The sequence below is a fragment of the Myxocyprinus asiaticus genome, chromosome 21 (genome assembly GCF_019703515.2).
Source record: "Myxocyprinus asiaticus isolate MX2 ecotype Aquarium Trade chromosome 21, UBuf_Myxa_2, whole genome shotgun sequence".
Classification (NCBI taxonomy): domain Eukaryota; kingdom Metazoa; phylum Chordata; class Actinopteri; order Cypriniformes; family Catostomidae; genus Myxocyprinus; species Myxocyprinus asiaticus.
This window is the reverse complement of record NC_059364.1, coordinates 9,287,126-9,314,526: the sequence shown is the minus strand read 5'-3', so window position 1 is coordinate 9,314,526 and position 27,401 is coordinate 9,287,126. Positions and strand designations below refer to the sequence as shown.

At 37.6% G+C, this 27,401-nt stretch overlaps 1 protein-coding gene across 1 annotated transcript in view; it reads left to right on the top strand.

Moving 5' to 3' along the window:
- LOC127412139 (inactive heparanase-2-like) overlaps positions 1 to 27,401 on the top strand; it is a 94,112-nt gene that overhangs the window by 37,110 nt on the left and 29,601 nt on the right. Inside the window, exons 4-7 of the mRNA XM_051648264.1 lie at positions 5,766 to 5,939; positions 7,902 to 8,073; positions 12,338 to 12,385; positions 22,756 to 22,849. Coding sequence (XP_051504224.1) covers positions 5,766 to 5,939; positions 7,902 to 8,073; positions 12,338 to 12,385; positions 22,756 to 22,849 — 488 coding nt within the window. The remainder of the gene's footprint in view (positions 1 to 5,765; positions 5,940 to 7,901; positions 8,074 to 12,337; positions 12,386 to 22,755; positions 22,850 to 27,401) is intronic.

Sequence of the window (27,401 nt, the reverse complement as noted above, 5' to 3'; positions counted from 1 at the left end):
CTCATAATAGTTTTCTATAAAAAGTGTTTTTATTATACATGGTGTGGGTCACCCCCTTCAATGTGTTTCGCCATGTTGAAAAGACATGGTCTGCTGTGTTTCACTAAACGTCGAAGAAGAAAATCCTTGCGCTCATTGGCTGCCGCCTGTGTAGATACATGTGTCTATGCTTAGCACAGTTTTATTTGGTGACACAAAGAGTGAAAAGAACACAGTGGAACCTATTTATTATCGTGCTTTAGAAACAGAGACAACAGGAGATTCAGTAGCTGTACTGCCGAAGAAGCGAAAAAGGTTTGAAACAAGAAGACAGAAAGACCGGCAAAGGCAAAAAAACTAGAGTAAACATCAGAACACAATGTGGAAAGGTTTGATGATGGAGAAAAACCTGAGTAGTGATGCCGATGTTGCTTCTTTTTTGTTGGACGTGTTAAGACATTATTAACTCTTTAGACCACTCTCTAAAATAGTATCAGTGGAATTTACAGAAAACTACATACCAAATACAAGTTTCCCTCAAACTTTTTAAAATGACGTGTGTGATCAGCGTTTGTTAGTAATGGGTAGTTTTCAGCAATGTTTATAAATGCAACCGTAAAGCAACATGTAAAATGTCTTCATTTGCTTAGTAGTTTGGCACAGCTATTGTTGTGGATTTTGAGTATACCATGACGTTGGTTTGTTTGGAAACAAAATAAGTTCTTCAAAAACAATATTCATGCACATACTAAATTTGATCATCAAAATCAATTCTAATATTTCCTTTACCATAACATTCTGTGCCACTAGATAATTGAGGTTTATTCCACACTAAGCAGTTCTCTAATAAAGGTAATAAATGTCTTTTGAAAAAACGTGAAACGTAGACAGTCTCCAAAGACTGATATGAGGGACAATAATAATCTGACCTTAACTGTAGAAGTCTGTTCGCTTGAATTCTGACGTTTGTTTTTAAGGAAAGCAATTATGTTATAGTAGTTATAAATAACTTAAGAAATTACCTCAAACTCCGTCATTTTCCAGATGCAAATGATATTCCAAAGCTGGCGGGGGCAGCAGAGACAATCTTGCTGATACACGTTGATAGATGGCAGTACAGTGTCTAACACCACTGTTGGATCTGTACTTAAAGTACACGAAGAAGAGCAATGCTAACACTAGCTAGAGAACTACTGATTGCCCTTTAATCTCCAAAATTAAAAATTACACACTTTACCTTTAGTGTTACACCTTTTATTATATATACTGCACATATGAGTATATACACCGATCAGCCACAACATTAAAACCACCTGCCTAATATTGTGTAGGTCCCCCTCGTGCCGCCAAAACAGCTCTGACCCATCGAGGCATGGACTCCACAAGACCTCTGATGGTGTCCTGTGGTATCTGGCACCAAGACGTTAGCAGCAGATCCTTTAAGTCCTGTAAGTTGCGAGGTGTGGCCTCCATGGATTGGACTTGTTGGTCAAGCACATCCCATAGACACTCAATTGGATTTAGATCTGAGGAATTTGGAGGTCAAGTCAACACCTTGAACTCTTGTTCCTCAAACCATTCCTGAACAATTTTTGCAGTGTGGCAGGGCACATTATCCTGTTGAAAGAGGCCACTGCCATCAGGGAATACCGTTGCTATGAAAGGGTGTACATGGTCTGCAACAATCTTTAGGTAGGTGGTATGTGTCAAAGTAACATCCACATGAATGCCAGAACCCAAGGTTTCCCAGCAGAACATTGCCCAGAGTATCACACTGCCTGACATCTTCCCATGGTGCATCCTGCTGCCATCTCTTCCCCAGGTAAACAACGCACACACACACGGCTGTCCACATGATCTAAAAGAAAATGTGATTCATCAGACCAGGCCACCTTCTTCCATTGCTCCATGGTCCAGTTCTGATGCTCACATGCCCATTTTAGGCTCTTTCAGCAGTGGACAGGAGAAAGCATGGGCACTCTGACCGATCTGCGTTTACGCAGCCCCATACGCAGCAAGCTGTAATGCACTGTGTGTTCTGACACCTTTCTATCATGGCCAGCATTACGTTTTTCAGCAGTTTGTGCTACAGTAGCTCTTCTGTGGGATCAGACCAGATGGGCTTACCTTCGCTACCCATGCGCATCAATGAGCCTTGGGCGCCCATTACCCTGTCACTGGTTCTCCGGTTGTCCTTCCTTGGACCACTTTTGGTAGGTACTAACCACTGCATACTGGGAACACCCCACAAGACCTGCCGATTTGGAGATGCTCTGACCCAATCGTCTAGCCATCACAATTTTGCCCTTGTCAAAGTCACTCAGATCCTTACGCTTGCCCATTTTTCCTGCTTCCAACACATGAAATTCAAGAAATGACTGTTCACTTGCTGCCTAATATATCCCACCCCTTGACAGGTGCCATTTTAATGAGATAATAAATGTTATTCAATTCACGTCAGTGGTTTTAATGTTGTGGCTGATCAGTGTATATATATATATATATATATATATATATATATATATATATATATATATATATACAGTAAATACAGTATAGATAGATAGATAGATAGATAGATAGATAGATAGATCACAGAAAGAATAAAACAGATTTAATAAGGTTACTAATATGACTGGAGTCTTCATTTTAATGTGAGTGGTCATGATTCCTACATGCATTGTAAAATTACAATTCATGCCTTTAGGAGTTTTTTTTTTTTTTACTAAGGAAAAAAATTACTGAGTGCACTTTTAAACCATTCCAATACTGTGTGACTTTCTATCTTCTGTGGAACACCAAAGGAGATGTTTAGCAGAATGTCCGAGCTGCTCTCTTTCATACAATGAAGTGGATGGGGACCATAGGCTGTAAAGCTCAGAAAAGGACAATATATACAGTATATATGTATATATATATATATATATATATATATATATATATATATATATATATATATATATATATATATATAAGCATCATAAAAGTAATCCATGTGACTCATGCACTATATTTAATGTCTTATAAAGCCATATGATAGCATTGTGTGAGGAACAGACTGAAGTCATTATTCTTGCTTGACAGCCATGGTCACTATTTACTTTATTGCAGCATGGACATTCTGCTATAAATAACTTCACAGAAGAAAACTAAGTCATATCCATTTCGAAAGACATCAGGATGATGACAGTATTTCCATTTTTGAGGAACTATTTCTTGAAATGTTTGGCACATTCAGCACGGTTCCTGTGCAGTGCTTTACCTGGTCCAGAGTCCGATGAGGTTGTGGATACCTTAGACACAAACTTACATCTGGATCTGTTTCCTCCTCTGCCCTGACAGCACAGTCCTGCTTTCCATCCACCTGTCTTTGATAAACTGCACAGTTTTAATCACCTCACTGTGCTAAAGGCTGCACAACAGGCAGAACTCCCACAATACTCCGCTGGCATGGCACGGTGGTCCAATCATGGTGCCAAAAAAGAAAACTTACGTCAGCGTTGTACAAATATGGCGTGCTTACTGTATAAAATCTTTTTAAGTGTAGTAAACAAGTCCATATAACAGTGTTTGTTTGATGTCTAAAAGCCTGTTTAAGTAAGAGTGATGAAAGGTCTGTCATTGGCATGTTCAGTGCTTGTTTGAATTAAACGTAGTCTTGACCTCATTATGGTAATATTTTAACGAGTCTGTAATTGGAACATTTCCCTGCTCTTTTAAAGTGCTGATTTAAAAGACCAGCTTTTATAGTTTGATACCCAGGTAAGTTGCACTTTGGATCTTTTTACAAGACTTTGTACATCGACCAATATGATTAAAATATTTTCGTAGGCTATATAGTCAGCTTGTTGATGTTTGAAATTGCGATGAAAGCTATAAAGATGCCTACACAATGAAAACGGAAGTTAAGCAGTCGAGCTAATGTGCACATCTGTCTTTATTTGAATTGCCTGCGTTGACTGGTTGTCTGTCTTTTCTGTTTGTTGAATTGAATTTGCTATTCTGATATGCTTTTCTCTTGAGGATTCATCTACCCATAAAATGTTCATGAGAGAAACAGAAGTTCTGTTCATTTAACATAAAATGCCACATAAATTAAATACTTACGGATTGCATGTGATTTTTGGACAGATGTAATATCAACTGAGCATTTTTTATACAGAAGTGCCAAGACTTGGTACTGTGATTTTGCTGCTTATATCCCATTGTTCACATGGCTTTTTTAAAGGCGTCATATCATAAGTGTTTTTTTCCCCCCTGAGATCCCTTTTCTATAACTCTTTTATCAAAAATAATATGTATTTATAATAATACGACTCCTTTAAAATTAGTTTATTCAGCAGTTGTTTTGATTCAACATTTGACTTAACATTGACATTAGACACAGACATTACTGTGGGTACCCATCCGCTTCTTATGAACGACCCTGAGCACAGAATGTCTCATCACTGTCAAGATGGGGCTCCCTCTGCGTCTCTCTTGGTTTCATCTGCTCCCTTTTAAACACAGGAAATTAAGTCAAAGGGTAGTGAAATATTTGTGTTTATTGTTGCTGCTCTTAACAGATAGAATTTCCAAACACGAGCCAGTGGCTGTCTATAGAGCAAAATCAGATTTATCATGACTGTCAGGCAAATTTGAAATTTAAAAACTTTCCTTGACACATTTCTGTTATAATTTTTGTTTAAGCTGCTCTGTTTGTACTTTGCTTTGAGAATGAGTTACTGTTTTCCTGCAGGAAAAGTGTAAAACTCTTCCCAAATGTATGCAGTCATGACTTTCCATCTAAAGTATTCATATGTTATTTATTTTGTGATTGAGGTGCTGAACTGCAGAGGAGCTTGTCAGTACAATAAAATATAACAAATTATGTTCAAAGACTATTTAATATGACCCATTTTTATTGTTTAAGACTTGCTTGGTTTTCGTGCAAGTAATGATTTTTCAAAAATAAAACTTGTTTAAAATGTGTCCAATTACTTAATTCGTATCTAAATACAAGTTTATTGTATCTACATATAAAATGAAATGTGCAATAAATAAAATCTACAACAGTTTAAATGTCTTTAAGTCAAAATGTTAAAGGGATAGTTCACCCAAAATGAAATTTCTGTCATCATTTCTAACCCTCATGCCATCCCAGATGTGTATGACTTTTAGAAGATTTTTAGAAGAATATTTCAGCTCTGTTGGTCCACATAATGCAAGTGAATGGGTACCAACATATTGAAGCTTCAAAAAGCAAATAAAGGCAGCATAAAAGTAATCCATAAGACTCCAGTGGTTAAATCCATGACTTCGGAAGTGATATGATAGGTGTGGGTGAGAAAAAGATCAATACTTAAGTAATTTTTTACTATAAATTCTCCTCCCTGCCCAGAAGGTGGTGATATGCAAGAGGAATGTCAATCACCAAAAACAAAAGAAGAAGAATGTGAAAGTGAAAGTGGAGATTGATAGTAAAAAAAAAGACTTTTCTTGATCTGTTTCTCACCCACAGTCATCATATCACTTCTGAAGACATATATTTAACCATTGGAGTCATATGGATATATTTTATGCTGCCTTAATGTGCTTTTGGAGCTTCAACATTTTGGTAGCAATTCACTTCCATTGTATAGACCTACAGTGCTGAGATAGTCTTCTTAATATCTGGATGGCATGAGGGTGAGTAAATGATGAGAGAATTTAAGTTTTTGGGTGAACTATTCCTTTAAATATTAAAATGGTTAATCTGTTTGAAAGTGAAAGTATCTAAGTTACAGCTGTGTTTGGCTTTTTCCCAGCCAGGTCTTTAGACAAACTCTACAACTTTGCCGACTGCGCGGGGCTGCACCTGATCTTTGGCCTGAATGCTTTACACAGAAATCCAGACAACTCATGGAACTCGTCCAGCGCCCTGAGCTTACTAAAATACAGCGCCGGCAAAAAATACAACATCTCCTGGGAGCTTGGTAATGGTGAGTCCTACCTGCTGCAGATTCAAATTCATATGAGTTATTGAGTTGTCATACATTTGGCCAATTCGGATGGGATTAAAAGCTCTGGTAATATTGTATTATTTCACCGCCCCATTTAAAACTAATCCTGTCCGGATAGGGCTTATGTCACGACATATTTTAACAAAGCAGAATCCAAAAGGACACCTGGTGGCCTTGTAATCTACTCTTAACTCTCATTCATCTATTGTCCTTTGCCAGACATTCTGCGAACTCTCCCATTCATGTTGTTTTGTATAAAATTTCTCTCTAATAACATCAAAGCATTACTGAGTGTATAATACATTCTTATTATCTTATATAATAAGATCTTATATAAATGATTTTCATTAAATGAGACAGAAAATACATTATTGATGATATACAATATTATTACTGCTGAAGTATGTAATTTCTGCGATACTAGCTAAACCAAACAGAATTGCAAAAATCAATTTTGTTTTCAAAACAGCTTTCTGAAAACACCCCCCGTTTTCCGTTGGTCAAACAAAGAGATAGTCCCGCCCTCAACTCATGCCATTGGTTGAGTAACGTCTAAGCGAGTTACTCAAAACAAACAGAGCAATTTTCATAGCGCCACAGAAAGACAGTGCTTACAGGTTTCGAGAAAATTAACCTATGAATGGCTTACTTATAGTTGTCTCTGCATATTAAGCTGGGATAGGAGGAAGTATTTTAACACAGAAAAAGTTACATACTTCAGATTTAATACTCAGACTGTTGCTACAACATTTTTACAGTAAATTTGTGGTCAATATTAAACCTTAGTGATTTTTTGATCTTTTGAATGATATGTAATATGTCAAGATAAATGTACATTTTTGTCAGTAAAAATATGCAGTTAATTTAGACAAATGTAAATAAACAAGCCTCCAGTGCGCAGGCATGCTCAGTCGATTTATAATCAGGAGGGCTTTCATGCAGTGCCAGATTGGAAGTCGTCTTTCCGGCAAAATCTTCCTATTTAACTAAATCTAATATAAGCATTTTATTACTGGAACAGCCATTTGGATGTTTGTCTTTGTGAATTTAATTGAAACAATAACCATGACTGAAGAAAGCTGTTGAGGATAACTTACTAAATCAGATTTTGTGGCGCTGATACTTCAAAAACAAACACATTGAAGCGAACAAAGAGTCCAATTAAAACACAGGGAAATATCTTCAGCTGTGGCTGAATTTATAGAGTGGGTCATGCCAGCGTGACAAAGACAGATTTTCGCAGTTATTCATGGGCACAGTGCTTAATGACTGTATTTCATAACTATATATTTGTTCTTTTATGAAATGATAGAATCTGTATAATATTTAAATGGATAATAATAAGATATCATATTTTCCACATACTGCTGCAGATTCTGCAGCCCACTAGCTCAGTATTTTATTGAAACTAGTAACTATAGTTCAGTATCTCTGTGTCCATCTCTCACACACAAACACACACTCACACAGATTGTTATGTTGATCAAGTTCACCACTCTAACTCTGTAATGTCTTCACTAAATTTGATTTCAAGTGTTTATCTCCCAAAGTTTTACCTTGTTTAAATAGGTTACAAAGTGCTCACCATGACATAAGTGGGTAGTTGGCATATAACATAAATTCAAAATGTTTGAGTGCTTTTTACAAGTCAAAGTAGCTCTAACCCAAACCTCCAATCTCGTTTCATTAATTAGATGCCAGGTTTGCCAACTCCTGACAACCTACACTGTGAATGTTTGAATGATGTATTCAATATGTACAAGAACAATACAATCATTTGTGTGTTATTAGTTAAAACAGATTGTGTTTGTTCATTATTGTAACTTAGATGAAGATCAAACCAGATTGTAAGACAATTTTATACATAAATGCAGGTAATCCCAAAGTTCACAAAGCAGTCAAAACACAGTCACATTTCTCATTTTCTTTATTCTCTCACAGAGCCAAACAGTTACCGCACAATGGCATCTCGATCAGTCAACAGCTCTCGACTGGCTCAGGATTACACTCTTCTAAGGACGTTACTGCAATCGGTGCGTTTCTACAGCCGAGCTAACCTCTACGGACCCAACGTCGGCCGTCCTCGTAAAAATGCAATCCTGTTACTAGATGGGTGAGTAACTCTGCCGTATGGTGAACGATAGCAATGAAGATGCAATATTGGATAATGCGTTTAAACACGTATAATGTTTATGCCTTGTGGCAATACTTTTGAAGCAACATGTATTTTAACGTGTATGGACTGGCCCCATTCACTTCCAATATAAGTGCCTTACAGTTACTGCGATTTTTGCTCTCTCTTTTTTTTTTTTATATAAACCAGGGACGTGTCAAAATATTTTTTTGTGGTAAACAACATTATGCCATAAATTCTTACTTAGCTTGTAATGAACCTGAAACATCAAATATATTCTGATATTCTGGTGACTGTCACATTGTGTAGAATTTTCGCTTTTAGTGTGGACATAAATATAAGTTGTCGTTGGAAACAGTGTTAAAAGGGCTTTTCTGATTTGTGTCTAATTTTCCTGGCTCTTCACCATTCATGGCTCGTAAAAGAGATCTCCTTAGCGCATTGTTTAAGAAAGCGTGGTACTGTCTCTCTGCCTAGAGGAGCACATAGCTGAGACGTGTTTATGTTTCTCCATGTGGGCTGTTAGTCCAGAGGCCTGTAGCTCCATTGAAACGCACTGTCACATAAATAAAGTGTCACTTTATTAATGACTTGACAGAGCAATGTTCCACCTGCATGCTGCCTGTTCCTCCCACTCTCTCTCCTAGAAGAGCACAGACAGAGTTGAGGCATCAACCCTACTAGAAAAACATGAGAGGAATTCAACTTTTGTTGCAGCTTTAATTTCAGAATGACTCACATTAGGTGTGGGAATCTTTAGGAATTTAGCAGTTCTGATTTTGATTCCGGTTGTCAACCATTTCTGACCCAGACTCTCAGCCAACCCAGAAACCCAATATAAAAATGCTATAATCTTAGTAATGCTGTATATATTTTAGTAACTTTAACAAACATTATTACATAATGCTAAAATAGTACTAACCTAGTTTCTCTATTAACTACCTTTATTTCCTTTTCCATGTCCTGGATTCATTGTCCGACAGAGAGGTTTACATTATTAATGATGGTTTTATGATCTATAGAAGTAGCCAAATCAATAGAAGATGATATGAGAGGTTTCTTTCAAAAATACATTTTAGATAACTCTATAAAACAAATTAACCACATTTAAAAATACATTTAGAAATATATATATTTTATATATTATTTAAATAATTTCGACATGTGTAGTGTATCATGTGGATGACATCTTCATGGAACCCTGGTACTTAAAGAGTCTTTAAAGGAACCAGAAATTAAGACACAAACATTATAGATGTAAACAAGATTTTAGTGTGATAAAATCAGGAGTTTACCTGAGTTATGACATTGACCAGATTGCTGGATTTTCTGGTGTTACGTCATCATAACAACAAAGTTGTAATATCTGATATAACTTTACACAGATAAGATTAGTAAGTGATTTTATCATATTAATCATTATTATGATGGATCATTATCAACATTATCATGTTAACACATATAATTTTTACATCTTGTGGCTATACTTTTTAAAACTGTGTGTATTTTAATGTGTATTTCACTTCCAGTGTTCGTGCCTTACTGTAACTGTAAAGCAATGTTTTTTTTTGTTTTTTTTAATAAATAAATGATGGTAAAAACTTTTTTTTATTGTACTTAACATCACAAATTCTGATGATTTAGCTGAACTTACATTGAACACAGAATTTTCATTTAATGATTCTATTTTAACAATTCTTAGAGTACATGTGTGAGGAAGAGCTGAAAATGGAACTGAATCTCATAAAAATCATTCAGTCCCAGATTTTTTTATTTTATTTTTTTTTTATTTATTTTTTTTAAATAGAACCAGTTCTGATTAAGAACCAGTTCTTTACTCCCAGTCATACAAGTAAATAATAGCAAAACCCAAGACTGAATGAATAGCAAAAATTTATTTTAAAATAAGAAAAGTAGCTAATATGTGGCTTAACCTCTTGAGACCATAGTGTGACTGCTGTGTGCATTTTCCATCTCCCTTTTTGATTTGTAACTAGTAGCACCTAATAAACATGAAGAAAAAAAAAAAAAAAAAAAAAAAAATTACAATAATTTTTTTTTTTAAAATAAACATTCTAGAGCAAATAGTTTTCCTAAAAATGTATTGCAGCATATGTGGACAGCGGGACTTAGTTGTGAAATTATAAATAATACCAAGCTATAGAAAGTCAGATTTTTTTTTTTATCAAATTGTTTATTGTTTCTAGGAGTGTTGGTTACTCAAGTTTTTGAGACATTACAGACATTACATCAGAAATTAGCATAATTAATTCTGATTAAAAGTAATGGCCAGCATCATCCAATCACTGCCAACCATGTTAAAATAAACTTGTAAATTATACAGTATATTCTGAATCTATGTACTGATTACCATTGTACCATGTCTGCCAAACATGAGTGGTCCAAACATCATCTGCAGCCTCAAACTGATCTTTTGATATAAAGTTTGGATTGAATGCACTTTGCTGTATAGAGAGCTTATAGGATTCTCCCTTGCTCCCTATTTAGTGAATGACTTAACCTCCAGTGTGCTGTCTGTCTGCAGTGGTCTCAGAACAGTTATGAAATGCACCTTATTTTCATTCTAACTCCATATAAGGCCTCTGAAAGCAAAATTGTTCAGCTTTTGGATGAATCCATTGATTTTTAATGTGATAATGCACAGTAAATAGAGGATTGCTAAGGAACAAAAATGTGCTTAAGTACACATTAGTGTACGTTGTGTTAAGCAGCGTGGTGTTTTGAGATAAATCGCTCAAATTTAAAAAAAAAATTGCATATCGAATGAAACTAGAAACTCAAATCTTTTGATGTAGTTTGGTTGGCATTTCTCCCAAAGACAAACTCTGCTGTGGTCGGCGCCATGCTGTTTTGTCACATGACTCACATGACAAACTGAAAGTTTAACATTCACTGACAGACCTGAGTCTCCTGAACTGAGATCAGTCAATTTAATTTAATTTAAATTATTCGTTGCGTATAGCGGAGCCACAATACAATGTCCACGCATGTGTACGCGGGGGTGCCCAAGGTTATAATATATATGTTTATGACAAGAGCTCATTAAAGTGCTTTTAACTGCTTTAAAAATGCTCTTTTAACTTCGGGAGCTTAGTATTAAGGCCACATTTTTCTAATTTTGGCCTTGTTGTAATGCTTGTGAGCTATAGTTATTTTAATTTGCCAAATTAAGTTTTTGAAAAGCACACAAAATACCATCTGACAAAAATAATTCTGGAATTCATTTGTGAATATTTATTTAACATTGTTTGTGCTTTTGTCTAGTTCGTCAAAGCATTGTTTATGGAATAATGGGTTTTGAGAGCAGTTACTAATTGGTTGTAGTTCCAATGTGACAGAGCCAGACATAAATCTGTCTGGGCTTGATCAGAGCTTCCTCATTCTGGCAACCAGCAGCTTACAGCTGCCCGTTTAGCATTTATTTTTATTTTTTTAAAAAGCAGTATTTGCTTAACTTATGAATCGATTTCCCAAATGTTCGCAAAGTCATTCCAAAATGTCCCCAAAGTAAAAACTGTATTTTAAGGCGGAAAACCTGGACAAATAAGGAGACCTAAAATTGTCCAGTCTTGCAATATCTTCCATATTTGTGGCGTCAGTTTCTCTGCTCTATGTGATTTGTATTGTGCAGTTTAGGTGCACCCCTCAACTTTCCACTAAAGACCTTCTTGTGTTTTCCTGCGGGGTTTTGAGTAGTCATGACTTTGGCAGGCTGAAATAAAACTTGGTATTATAACCACAAGTTCTCTGTCGAAGGCCTTCTTCAGAAAGAGACGCCACCCCTTGCTGCTACCAGTCTCGCTTCAGATGGAAATGATAAATGCAGTTTCAGTTTTCAGGAGTTTTTGAGAGAAAAGGGTGGTCGCAGTATGTCTGTGAGGAAATTTTCTTCACCATCACAGAATTAAGCATTTAGACTGCAAACTCTTTTCAGACAAAATTTCATTTCTAAAAATGGAGTGCTGTTCCCTCTCTGATTGAGGTTACACAGCTCCCTGGTCCTTTCCACGCCAGTTTACGCACAGCCTGAGAGTTCAGTGTCACAAGCGAAATAAACAGACAGCTCGTTAACACTGTGGTCGTGCGATTGGCTGCGCCGCTGGCTAAGAGTCGTTTACAGTGATGAAGCTGGCTGGAATTGCTGCAGTAAATAATTTGTTTTTCCAAAGCAATGTCCTCCTCTATCAGCTTAATGAGACAGTGTTTTTTCTTTTCTTCACAGGTTCATGAAAAACGGTGGTTCTGTTGTTGATGCAGTAACGTGGCAACAGTAGGTATTTTACCTTTTTACATTGTAAACTTTCATTATTCCCCATTGTTTATGGGAACTTTGACATCATCTCTCTGAAGAATTCAAGAATTCATGAGTGTGGTATGAAGCTAGGTAACTATTTCAAAACAGAATGTTAAAGTCAACGTGAGATGGCATTCAGAACCCATATGTCATACTTCTGAGTGAAACAGGATATTCAAAGAGAAAAAAATGCAGGGTGGAACTTGATTTTATCCTTCGGGAATTGATTGGATAATTAAAGTGGGTGTTACATGCCAGTCAGGTGGTTGGAGAGGAGGGGTTAAATAAAAGTAAAAGGGATTCGTGGTGTCAGCCAAAAAGGAAAATCATTTCAGAGGTGGAGAAAGTTATACATTTTCATGAAATATTATGAAGACAACATTTTTTCGTTTGGAATAACATGCATCGATGAATCATACACAATAAGACCAGGAATAGGCATTAAGAAAGTAAATATGGTAAATTTTCAATGCCGAAAAAAATCAAATTTAATAATCTAACTTGTTATGCTTAATAGTTTTTAATAGTGTTAGGCCTATATATAGGCTAAATGACCCTTCCATAAACCCCGCCTTAAAACCATTTCTAAACCAATCTTAGAAACTGTTGCTGTCCACCATTTCTCTGACAGGGGTTTGCTTTTATCCAACAAAAGTCTACGGGAGTAATGTGTGTTTGAGTAGTTTTAAGCTGAATTTAAAATAAATGATCCTAAAAATTTAAAAAACGCTGTTGCTGGGTCACTTGTAACAGTGGCAAGTGGTACCAATAGAGGGTACACGCAATGTTTTTTCTTTCTTTCTTTTTTTTTTTTTTTTTTAAATCTTGAGAAGAGCATGCTATGGATTTAACTGTGTAAGCCCTCATTCCAAAATGAACATGTATAACATCAGCAAGGACACCTACATTTGCTCCAAGGCAAAGTAAAGCTGATAACTTAACGGTAATTAATTAATAGTATGTATTGATTCAGTTTTTAGTAGAGGCAATAGTAAATAAAGAGTTCAAACTATCCTCAGAGTGAGTTATTAGACGTTATGAGCAGGTAAATTATAACTGTGACTTCTAGGCCAATAAACTGAAATGTTATTTACCCTTTGTGTCATTTCAAAGGGGTGCTAAAATCGACCTTTTCTTTTTTCAACAATAGTTTTAGTAAATGTTTCAAAACATCCCATTTGCTATCATTCAATTGTGTTATATATCAGATATATTATCTACATTATATCTGCCATCGACCACCCTGCTCTCTAGATATCATCACAGACTATGAAATAAATCATGCCAGTTGTCCACTGAAATGGTTAAGTTTACAGTACATCACATAAAGTCTTCCTCTTGTCAAACATAATCCAAAAACCATCAGAAATCAGACCCTCTGTCTGCCTTTCTGTTGTTTATTAAACCTAAAGTCTCCTTTCCCCCATGTCCGCCTTAATTTCTAACACCTGTGAGGTGGGATAGTGTGCTGGAAGTTAAATTTACTCTTCCAGCAAGCACATGCAGACCTCTAATTTGAGCCTTTTCCCCTAATCTAGTTAAGCACCATTACTGAGAAGTGTTGTAAAAGACGTCAACAGTTGGTTTAATTCTATAGTACTTTTTACTTTGATTACGACAATTAACATTTTTTCCACACCATCAACCAAAACATTTGTAGTCTACATTATTCATTCTGTGTTTCTGTTTCCCATTGTAGCACAGTGCTAAACTGACTTTCCTGCCAGAAATGTATGTGATTACTGTATGTACTGGGATTTGTTGGAAAAGGAATACTAGTGTGCTTACTGCATACTGCACAGTACTCTATACACTGAATACAGCTTAATATTTTTAAGTAGTAGTATGAAATGAAGAATATTTAGTTTGATTCAATTTTCTCATTTGTAAAAAATAAAAATAAATCAGCCGAAAAGGAGATTGGCTGTAATTACCTCAGGTTCATTCACTACAGTGAAAATGGAAGGTCAGATCATGGGCAATGCAGTATGCAATGCTGAATACGGCATATTTTGACAAATGTAGTAGGTCTTCCGGGTATTCAGATTTTTGCATACTGTCCACAATATACAGTATATATATATATATATATATATATATATATATATATATATATATATATATATATATATATATATATATATATATATATGCTATTCCGAACATAGCCTCTATTGTATACTGCACATTTTGGAAAATTCACATACTGTACAGAGTATACACACTGCATAACGTAAACATAGCATGGTAGCATGCTATTCCAAACATCGGCATTGAGTTTTAATAAGTGAGGTCAGTTACGCTTCACCTGCGAGACAACAGGTAAAGACTGTTTCTAGGGGATTAGAGCAGCTGTCTTCCTCAGGCTAATGGATAATCACCTGTGGGATCATCATCTTTAAACCACCTCTTCTGTCAAAACCCTTAAACCTAATTACTTTTTATGGAGGTGAGGGCTATATTTCTCTACTTTGAGATGTTATTTTGCTGTTGTTTTTAGCATTGGAGTGTTAAATGGGTTTGATTAGAAGTGTACTGAAGTGTCGCTGTTGAAAGTATGTTTGGAGCATAAGAGATTCGGGACCTCTGGTTTGGTTCTTGTCTGTCTTTTAGTTGATAGTACTGTATTGTTTTATTTTGAAGGTCTTGTTTCATGTTCTTGTCATGTCTTTCTTTCCTTGTTCCACCCTGGTGTGTCCTATTTTATCATTAGTTCTGGAGTATACTGTTCCAAATTCCAATTATAATGGTGTTCCATTGCCCGATACTCACAATATTGAAGTTTATGGAAACAAAATGGCAATGTTAATGTTAGTTTTGCAGGTGTCAACACAGAGGTCTTTTCAGATCCAAATTGTGGTGGATAAATGCTGCTAAGCAATGCTTTGATTTGTTTTTCACAGGTACCATATATGATTATTAACAGAGAAGATAATTTGCTGTGTTTTTGTACACCTGTCTCAGCAAACATTTGCTAAACTGGTTTTATTATTGTGTAGAAACTTTGACTCATTGATGCATTTTATTTGCCTAGCAATAAATGTTTATCACTACACACTCTCACGGCGAAATTGTAAGGATTCATATGACTTTTCTAAATAATTTGTATGATATCGTACAACTGCATGCGACAATTACTTGCTTCTGTCACACACAACAGCTTCCTATCATATTTGCACACTCTACTGATTGGTTAGGTTTCGATAAGGGGTTTGGGTAAGGGCATAATATTAGTAAGCATGTCCTTTGTGCGTGACACTCGCGCTTCCGCATTAGACATTCGGGCATTTGCACGTGACGAAATCGTACAAATTCATACGAACGAACTCGTACAGAATCATACGAAATAGCCAACTCGTAAAATATGTACGAATTTTCATGAGACTGGGTTGGTTTATCATTATGTCCCTGGATGCCGCCATGTTTGCATGACATCATTCACCCTCGCTGGATGGAGTTGTGGGTTTTTGTAAGAGTTCCCAAATTGAAAGACTTCAAGTGGGTCTTTGTTAGACTTTTCCAAGTAGAAAGTTAGAAATTCTGACTTTTAGAGTTGAATGGAACACAGCATTACAGTATAGCATTCTTTAACAAACAGCTCATGGAAAGAGTAAAAAGACCCAAATGCAGTGCTTTATTAAATACAATAAGAATAGAACGAGACTCCAGCCAAAATACGTTTCAGACACTATGGAACCAGAAATTCATCAAAAGAACCAAATAACCAAGGAGCTCTAGTATATCTGGCAAATGCTATGACATCTCACAATACTGCCTAAAATTTCCTATAATCCTGTGTGTGTGATTTTGCAGTTTGGGAAAGAATTGCGGTTGAAAGATGTAAATTAATTTACTTTTTTTTTTTTTCAACTTATCTATTTCTACTGAGAAAAAAAATAATTTTAGTCATTAGTTATGTATTAAGCTCACTAGAATTCATTCTAGATTGGTAGACATGACAAAACATACATACAAAAACGCTGTTTGTTAAGTTATTGACAGATTGGGCAGCAAGGCAGCTGCTTTCGGTTTTGGACAGACAATGGCTGAGTTTGAAATGGCATACTACAACACTACTCTTAGACTGAGACAATTAGCAAAGACGGGCAATTTCTATTAAAATGAATGAGAGAAACTGGAATGCCCAATGGCCAATGGTTGTAGAAAATCACCTTTTAGATACAGACATTGCCTGTCAATAAACTCAACAACACGCATGCTCATTAGCTATACAAGCCTTGAAAGTTTTGTTTTTTAGCCTAATCTGAGGCAAAGAAGCACAATTTATGATACCAGTGTTGTCAGATTTTACTGCTGATTTGAAATATGTTCTTTGATCATAATCATGACCAGATGTTTTGGAGATTTCGGTCTTTCCCCATTCAATAACATTGGAGCTGTACTTGTATGCCGTTTGTTTACATTAAAAATAAGATGCCTGAGAGTGTTCAAAAGATGGCCACAAGTGGACTGACTTGCTAAAAAGTCTTAAGCTGTGTCCCAAACGACACACTATACACTATACACTTTCAAAATATACTGTGCACTCAGTCATTTAGTGTATGCATTTTCAAAGTGTAGTATAGTCCCAAATGGAACACTTTTTTACTACACGGAAGCATTTGCCATATAACAGCTGATGGAAGTGACGTTTCAAGCGCATGTGATGTTTTGCCGCTAGCTTTAGCGTGTTAGCCAACCTCAGTTCAACACTTTGAACAGCATTCAACTCACATTTGTAAGGTGCTGCATCCACTGAAGTTTCGCTAGCTGCTACATTCTTCATTATTTACAATTGATTTTTTCAGACCAGCAACGCAGCCAGGTAACTCCGCCCCTTCCGCTATGTACGGGAAGCCACGTGTGCTGAGTGCATGAAGTGTCCAACATTCCACACTCCATTTTGACGGTTGAAAAAGTGCATCATCTGGGTAATTTAAGTACACTTCTTTTTGCTGCATTTTCAGTGTTAACATACTACTCGCACTACTTACACTACAAAATGGCGTAGAATAATGCCTAAGTGTGCAGTTTGGGATGCACTTCTAGTTCAGATTGGCATACTACCATACTACACTTTTTTTATTTTTCTCCCCAATTTGGAATGCACAATTCCCACAACTTAGTAGGTCCTTGTGCTGGCGCGGTTACTCATGCTACTCTCCGCGATCTATGTACAACTTACCACGCGCCCCATTGAGAGCAAGAACCACTAATCGCAACCACGAGGAGGTTACCCCATGTGACTCTACCCTCCATAGCAACCAGGCCAATTTGTTTGCTTAGGAGACCTGGCTGGAGTCACTCAGCACGCCCTGGATTCGAACTCGTGACTCCAGGGGTGGAAGCCAGCGTCAATACTCGCTTAGCTACCCACGACCTACCATACTACTCTTACTATTTTAACCATTGCATATACAACAGAAATAGTAAGAGTAGTATGGTAGTAGCCAATGATGCTGTCAGTGTGCTTGGAAACGAAGACATGACACGAACATGAAACAAGAACAAACTAAAGGACCAGTCCAAAGAATCCCCTAAACCCATTTCAATGTATTAGACAAGGAAATTAGGTATTGCTCATTTGTTTGATAAAGGAAGTTGTTATCAGGGTTAATGGTGGAGTTTCCACCAGTTTATTTATGCTGATCATTCTGACACAGCTCTCCCTAGTGGTGAATCTTGACAGTGCGTTGCATGGAATGCAGTCTTTTAGATGGAATTTGGCTGGAAGCATGGTCAGCTGGCTGTATCTATGGCTGATGCTTGGCTTTTCAGGTGTCAGCTGGAGGTGAATCTCCAAGCTTGTCTGGAGACAAGATTCTGCTGTGCGCTCTGTGACCACAGTGCCGAGCTCGAGTCAGACCCGAGCAATCACTGCCGACTGCTGGAGACAAACAAACCAGAGAGTTGCAGGTCAGCATGAGGTTTTCCTTTGTGATATCATGAGAAATCACAGATGCTGTGTTCAGAGAGCTTCAGCTAAATATGCATGGCTGTTTTTAAACCAGTGCTTGCAAGGCAGCACTATTTTGAAATTCCTCAAACATACTGGTTAGGGATTTTTCTAAACCCTCGAACCCTAAATATTAAATGTCTGCAATTAATTCAGCCCAAACTGCTTAACATACAGAGTCTGTTCAAACTTTTAATCTTAGGACTTTAATCTATTTTATGTCAAATTTATACTTTTTAAGAAATGTAATATTACCCTGTTGGCTGGCTTTAAAAGGGTTTTGAGGACTGGGAGACCATCTTAAACCAGCTAAGACCAGCTTAAAGGAATATTCCGGGTTCAATACAAGTTAAGTTCAATTAACAGCATTTGTGGCATAATGTTGGTTAGCACAAAAATGTATTTCAACTCGTCCCTCCTTTTCTTTAAAAAATGCAAAAATCTGGATTCCAGTGAGGCACTTGCAATGGAACAGGGCCAATCTGAAAATGTTAAAATACTCACTGTTAAAATACTCACTCACATTATAAGTGCTTCACTGTCACCTCAATTTTTAAGGAAGAGTCAAAATTATTTTTTGTGGCAATCCAGTATGCTACAAATGCTGTCGATTAAGCTTAACTTGTATTGAACTCGGAATATTCCTATCAAACCAGCTAAGACCAGCAAAACACCATGTTAAAGCTGGTTTAAACTTATTTTTTGAGTAGGGAGAAAGTTTATTATTCAAACTGTAACTGATAGTGGTGATGTCATTGTAATATTTGAATGTTGAATTCCGATTGGTCCTCTTTCTTACATATATTTGGATAATGAACTGTGATTGGTCTTCCCTGCTTATATTTAACCATTTATAGCCTCATTCACACAACACAGTTAATTCAGTTGTTGTGTGCAGTCGAAAATAAAACGGAAAACTTTAACACTAGTCTTTTGTTTTATTGCACAATCTGACAGTTCCTCATGGAAATGAAATCTAGGTTTCTTGTTCTTGTTGAATTCTTTGTCAGCCGAGGAGTCGCTTTAAAACTTTTTACTTCAGAGCTTGACTTGCTCAACACTCCATTGTGCAATGTGGCAAACCTTGCAGGAATTCATACTTAACAATCAAAAACAACCTCATTAATGAATAGGTTCTCTTTTATCTCCCAGCCCAGTGATGGCTGGATGTGATTTCAATTACTTTAATTAGTTCCATGCTGAGCAGCTTTGAATTATTTCAGTAATGAGCAACTCCAAGTGTTTTATCAAGTGCATTCAATAGCTGCGGTCATTAAAAGTTATAAGGGCATAAACAAGTTTGCATTTCCCTCTCAATTAGGCAGCTCCCCTGCGTCTACAGAGAGAGGGTGGGCTGAGCAGAATTATTAATCCAGAGGACAATCCTAATTAAAGGAAACAGAAGTAGGAAAGGGTGTCAACGAGGAGAATTTAAACAAAAACACCACCCACTCAGTCAAACTCAATCCATATGCTCTGATGCGTAATTATCATTTTACAGCAAAGGAGGAATTTAAGAATAATATCCATCACAACCTCTGTGAAAAGCTCTTGTGGCATTTAGAAGTTAGACGGTGGAATTATCCCCTTTTAACTGACTTTTTTTACAATACACAAAATAGCTAATGTTCACACATTGTTTAGCGCTAAAAACAAGTAATTTTAACTTAAAATTACTGACGTTTTGGGTTGTTTCTCACTAAAACCAAATCATATTTCTTCAGAAGACTTGGAATGTGACGCACGAGTTGCAAGGACTTCTTTTATGAGATATGATAGACTACTTCTATTTTATACTATATAAACTAATTTTAAGCTTTAAAGCAATAGTTCCCCCTCTTATCATTAGCTATGTTTCTATCATGGTTTTTTATGCACATTTTGGGATTTCGCATAAAAACTTCTGGATGAAAACAACAAGATGCAAATAAATCTCCAAAATGCGCATGTAAAATGTATACGCTTGCTTGAGGCGGATTTATGTTTTATTCGATAAGAAGAAATGCGCATAAATTATGATGGAAACACATTTACCGAATAAACTCCTATTGAATTTGTTAGGAATAAAAGTTGTGCATCAAAAAGGTCATGTGACTGAATAACTCATTCATTACTGGACTAACCAGAGGGCCAGTCATCGAATCGGAAATGTTGCTGTGGTCATTCTGAAATAACGGTGTCTAAAAATCCAAAGCCTACAAAAAGTTTGCAGAGCAAATAAGTCGAAAACAAACTTGAACTGTCTGGAAGAGAAGGTTTATTGACACTTTTGAAAAATATCTTATAGATCCGCACGGTATAGTCATAAGGATGGATGAATGCACATATATAGCGCTCAGAAGTGTGTGACGTGCTGTTGCTCCCAAACATGAAAGATTTTGACTGCGTGCTCTAAACCGGCAGTATTTTATATTTTTTTAAAAACTCACCGTGGCTACAATTTCTCAGGAAGTGACAATTTCATTCTTTTGAACACCCTTGGATGGAAACGTGGCTTTATTCACTCGTTGTTTTTGCGATAATATGTTTTTTCACATAAATAAAATTCGCAACTTGGATGGAAACATAGCTGTTTACTCACTCTCAAGCCATCCCAAATGTGTATGACTTTCTTTTTTCTGCAGAACACAAACAAAGATTTTTAGAAGAATATCTCAGCTCTGTTGGTCCTCACAATGCAAGTGAATGGTGACCAGACCTTGAAGCTCCAAAAATCACATAAAGGCAGCATAAACGTAATCTATAAGACTCCAGTGGTTAAATCAATATCTTCAAAAGCATTATGATAGGTGTGGGTGAGAAACAGATCAATATTTAAGTAATTTTTTTACTATAATGTCCACCTTTGACCAGCCCCAACCAGTAGGTGGCTAATGTGAAAGTGAAAGTGTAAATTTACACGAACAAAAGCCATATCGGACTAGTGTCTGATATGGACTACATTTAAAATGTTGCGTGAACAAACTTACAAAAAATAAGATGTGATCAGAAAATCAGATTTGGGCCACATTCAGCTGCGGTGTGAACATAGCCTGTTTATGCAATGCTAAATTCAGAAGTTGGTTTGTTGAGCAGCCACTAATGTCCCTCACAAATTGAAGCTAAAATGCCAAAAATGGAGACATGTTAGCTAAATATAATGGTTGGGAATTTGAGAGTTGTTCACTGCTGTTCGAGATCCAAGGATAATGAAGATTTGTTGCCTCCACAGTTGTGCAGCTTTAATCTCAGGGAGACTATACATTTTTAAGGTCAGTGTCCAGAGAGAACCACCATTCCTTTAGATACGTCAAGATCTTCAGACGTATTGCTTGAAAGCGGTGCAGTTCACTGCGGCCCTCCACTTCCCCCTTCCCACACCCTCCTCCAAATGGCCGGAACCCTCATCCACTTTATCTCTAGCTCCTCTCTTTCTCGTTCACTGTACCGACTCCTTGACCGAAAAGAGCTCTGTATCTTGTCACCGATGTCTTCTTTGACATCTCAATATAATTCACAGACTAAATCTGGTAGTTATTTTGTATGTAAACCTGCAGACTGACCTTTAATGCCTTTAATTTATATTTTGAGCTTTGTTCACTGAAGTGGGTAGTGAAAATATGGATTGTGTTGTTTCATATTGTACTGGTAACATAAAGATTGATGGGTTTTTGCTTTTTGGCGTTTGTTTTTATTTGATGTTTTTCCAGTTTCGGGCCTTGTTTCAAGGGAAATTACTTTGTCACTGACATTTAAATTACTGACGGATGGAATTGTAGTAATCAGTTATTGAATTGCATCCCACAGTGGATAATTCACCTTGAGCAATATGTGTAATGAACCACATAATTTCATTTTGCAAAAATGTTACCACAGTTACATAATTTTCCTGAAATCAGGCTGGATAGGGATGTGGTAGCAGAGAAAAAAAACAATGCTAAATGTATATTATAAAATGCAACTAACCATATCATCGTGCATAGTCAGGAAAAGCTAAACAAATAGATTTATCAACTTTATCAACAAGAGAGGAGAAAACGTTTCCCATATCTTTGTTGTTGACATCAAATCTGTGCGTCCAGTCAAAATCTAGGTGTTTGAACACAAATTCATGGCTAATTCGAAAACAATATTTGAACCAGTTTTTGTTTCAAGCATTAAGTTGGTAAATCACACTTCAGCTGTTGTTGATTTATTTACTAAACTATCAATATATAGCCTAATGTTGTCATGTTAATTATTTTGCATATTGATGAGCTTATACAGTTCATGGTAGTATAAAAGCATTTCAGTATTTTATTTAAAGACATTTTTGTTGACATTTTGGGTCCTGAAGCAAATCGAAACCAAGACGTAAGACATAATGTCATGGTTTCATAGCTCTTACAAAGCTGTTCTCCTATGTGTGCAGTTACTACATTGACAGGCGTGTAACCAAAGTGGAAGACTTTATGAAGACAAGACTTCTGGACACCCTGTCTGAGCAGATTACGAAGGTGTTAAAGGTAAGATTTTTTTGGTAACGATAGGTATAATTTTTCAGCATTCATGTTTGAATGTGTAGGTTAAAGGAGAGGTTGGGCTATAAATAATAATAATTCTTAATTTTGACAGAGTGTGCTGAAAAGTTTCTGTCTGAAAATGTACAGAAATAAAATCAAGGTTTGTTAAAAAACAAAATAGTTATTCTTTCTACATTCTATTTATACATTTGTCTCAAAAACTGTTGATTTGAAAAGTTGAAAGTTATAACATAAGCTACTATGTCAATTCAGTAAAATATTGTAATTCTTGGTATTTATAATGTGACATTGATATCACAAGAACTTCTGAGCCAAGAGCTCTTTTATTTTACCAAGCTGTGTTCATGTTCATGGGTTCAGTTTCTCGCAATGGGAAGATACGGAGCCCCTTAGAGGACAGGGAGGGAATATATATTCTGAAATGGTTTTGTGTTCCCTTGCAATTGTTTTGTGTTCTCTCACAAAAAAGTTGTTGCGAGGAGCGTGAGGTCCAAGAACCACGTCTAGGTGGGCCAGTAGGGTGCTACCAGGACGACCTGCTCCTCATCCTCCCTGACCTTGCACAGGGTCTGTGCAAGTAGGCTCACTGGGGAAACGCATATTTGCGCAGTCCAGGGGGCCAGCTGTGTGCCAGCGCGTCTATACCGAGAGGTGCCTCGGTCAGGGCATACCAGAGTGGATCAGATCAGCTGGACCACCTGAGGGTGGAGTCTCCACTCTCCCCTGAGGGTAACCTGCCATGACAGCGTGTCCGCTGCAGTATTGAGGTCGCCCGGTATGTGAGTGGCTCACAGCGACTTGAGGTGCTGCTGACTACAGAGGAGGAGACGGCGGGTGAGTTGTGACATACAACAGGAGCACAGACCACTTTAACGGTTGACATATGCTACTGTTGCCGTGTTGTCTGTCCGAACTAACACGTGCTTGCCCTGGATCAACGGCCGGAACCTCCGCAGGGCGAGCAGAATTGCCAGCAACTCGAGGCAGTTGATGTGCCAACGCAGCCTCTGGCCCGTTCTTAAGCTGGCGGCTGCGTGCCCATTGCAAACAGTGCCCCAGCCCGTCTTGGAGGTGTCTGTCGTGACCACGACATGCCTGGAGACCTGTTCTAGGGGAACGCCTGCCCGTAGAACGTGAGGTCGGTCCAAGGGCTGAAGAGGCGGTGACAGACCGGCGTGATGACCACGCGATGTGTCCTGCGGCGCCATGCCCATCTCGGGACTCGAGTCTGAAGCCAGTGCTGAAGCAGTCTCATATGCATCAACCCGAGTGGAGTGGCCTCTGCTGAGGATGCTATATGCCCCAAGAGCCTCTGGAAGAGTTCCACTCTAGCCCGACACTCGCGGCCGCCCGGGAAAGCATGTCCGTCATTTCTGCATCAGCCTTTGACTGGGCGACCATCCCTAAGGGGGAGCTCAGCTGAGGCTTCTGCATCCGACTGGATGAGCCCGCTCTCCGATGCTGTGCTCGAGAGCTCATCAGCTTCACGGGCTCCAAACAAGAGGTCGAACTCGCCGTGAGACGAGCCGGCGGACGTTGTCCGTGGGGAAATACCCGGCCAGAGGTTGTCCCATTGGGGTCCCCAAATTGCCCCAAAACAAGCAAGTACAACCCCCCTCCCCATTATTTATACCATGATCTATGGAAACATGCAAATGCTTCATGCTGCTACACCCCCCCCCCCCCCCCAAATGTTCAAGTCAAATCTACACCCTTGCGTTCAAGTACGATTTCTGAGGCTGTACTGAATTATGACTACACAAAACAATTCACTTGAATTCTCAATGTCACAGTATGCCCGTTGCTTTTGTATGGTAACAAATAAAGCAACAAATATCTGGAATTATAATGTAAAAATACAATGAACCTGCAGAGTTGTGTTCACAACGTATGTAAAACACGAACTGCCATAGTAATAATGCAGGAAAACCAAAACTATGGTAACAAAAATCATAATAATTCTGCCCCCATAATTCTGTATTATAAAATAATAATACTACATTTTAGTAACACTGTGGTCATTTGTGGTACATTTGTTGACATTAGTTAATGCATTAGGTATCATGAACTAACAATGAACAATATATTTTTCACAGCATTTATTAATTTTTGTTAATGTTAGTTTAATATATAAATACAGTTGTTCATTCTGGTTATTGACAGGCGATGTCTGTCTAAATGGATACAGATTGGCTCTTTTACCTGAAGGGCGGGACTTCCTTTCTACATCTGTTGTCCGTTGGGCATTTCAATTTCTCCCATTCGTTTTAATAGAAGTGGCCCATCTCTGCTAAATATTCTTTGTTGTTAGTTCATGTCATTGTTAGTTCATAGTGCATTAACTAATGTTATACCATGGGTCTGTTGAATGCTTGATTCTGATTAGTTGACGGACCTTCTAAGGTGTGTCTAATTATTTTTCAAGTAAACGCAGAGCTATGAAGTATTTCCAGGTCTTGACCACATAACAGTTCCATATCACTTCGCCAAATTATTTCATTTATTTCAAAGAGCCCTACAGGCTACCAAAACAAAATAACCATATAAACAAAGTCATTGGTTAAGTACATCGGATAAGAATGTCAAACAATGTCTATAATATCCTACATTTATTTCGATTGAAAAGCATCCTTGGGCTCCCTCTCTTTCTCTCTCTCTCTTTTGCTTTCATCTCAGCCACAAACACACACACACACACACCATACATGCTACCACAGCAAAATAACCATATAAACAAAGACACTGGTTAAAGTAAATAGGTTAAAAATGTCAAACAATGTCTATAATATCCTACATTTATTTCAATTTTGGTTAAAAGCGCCCTTGTCTCCCCCACACTTACACACGCTCACACACATACATACGCAGGCGCATGCACACCCACACGCTCACACACATACATACGCATGCGCATGCACACCCACACGCTCACACACATACATACGCACACGCATGCACACACACGCTCACACGCATACATACGCACACACATACACACACACACACACTTTGAGACTCGTGTTGCGACCAACAAATAAAGGCGCACCCCCCACGACTTGATCAATACAACAGTTTCTTTTATCCAAAATAACTTTCAATATGCAAAACTTTTTATGTTTTAATGTGTTTCGCCCTATTCAGCCTCACATAGCTATAATGGAAAGCACTGCGCAGCCCCTCCCCCTCTCTCACACTCGCACACACGCACGCATGCACGCACGCACGCACATGCACACACACACACACACACAACCTACCTTGTTACTCCAATGCTGAAAAGCAGCACATCCTCCGTTTGGTAGTTCTAAAGTGATGTTTTCGAACTAGCAAGGAAGACTTGAGCTGTATCAGAGCTAGATAGGCTACACTTGATCAATAAAATGTATATATTATCTGAAATGTCTGTGGGAAACATTCTTGCGCTCCACCTCCCCCTCTCTTAAGTGCTCACACACGTGGACACACATACATATGCGCATTACGTACACACTTACTCGCAAGCGAAGAACAGAGCGTCATGTCAGTCACCTGCATCTCAGTAGGGTTGAAAACAGTTGTTAAGGTTTACAATGGAAATATGGCGACACTCGCTGCTGCTGAGAAGTGCTTAATCTGACCTTGGCGATTTTGAAGTGATGTTACTTCTGACGAGAGATGCAACAAATAAAGGTATTCCCACAGGTGATCTCTCTCAGTTTCTGAGTTTCTCTCTTTTGATCCCTCAAAAACAAACTAACACACAAACTCTCACACACACGTACTAACTTGTTACTTCAGTAAGTGCTCAAGTAAAGGAGCGCAAGCCTCGAAATCCTCCGTTGCTAGTTCTAAAGTGACGTTTTCGAACTAGCAACGAAGGCTCGGACTGAATCAAAGCAAGATGCTGAATCCGTGGCGGAAGAAAGTAGTTCCACTCACAAGAGCGTTTTGGGGACAAAAACCAGATAAAAACCCTGAACAATATGTTAAGGTGTGGTAACCATGGTATAAGCGGAATAATTGACTCCGGCCCATTAAATTACTGAAAAACAATGCACACCCGAGGTGCAACTGTCACTCCGCTGCTCGTCGTGACCACACCTCTGGTGTGCATTATTTTTCAATAATTCAATGGTCAATTATTCCTTACTTCTACAATTTTTTGATTTTAAAAAATATATTACCATATGTTAAATTTAACATTATCCAAGATAAATAAATGCTGTAAAAGTATTTTTCATTGTTTGGTCATCAATGTTTTTAATAAATGGAACTTTTTTGTAAAGAATAGAAACACAATAGACCACATAATTTTTTTTTTTTTTTATCTGTCAAAATGATGAAAGCAACCTCTTGGTCTGAGATATACTGATATGTGTTGGGGTTGTTGTTGTGCAAGTGTGTAAGTCCCTACAGTGCTCATTAAGACATGTTTATCCCCAGGGCCTTGGTGTTGTCCTCAGCTGCACCATCCAAACAAGTTTTCGCCGGTCTGTTAGGTGAACTACCGTTAATGGAGCCAGGGTCAGGGCGCAATAAGAGAGGAAGACAGTTT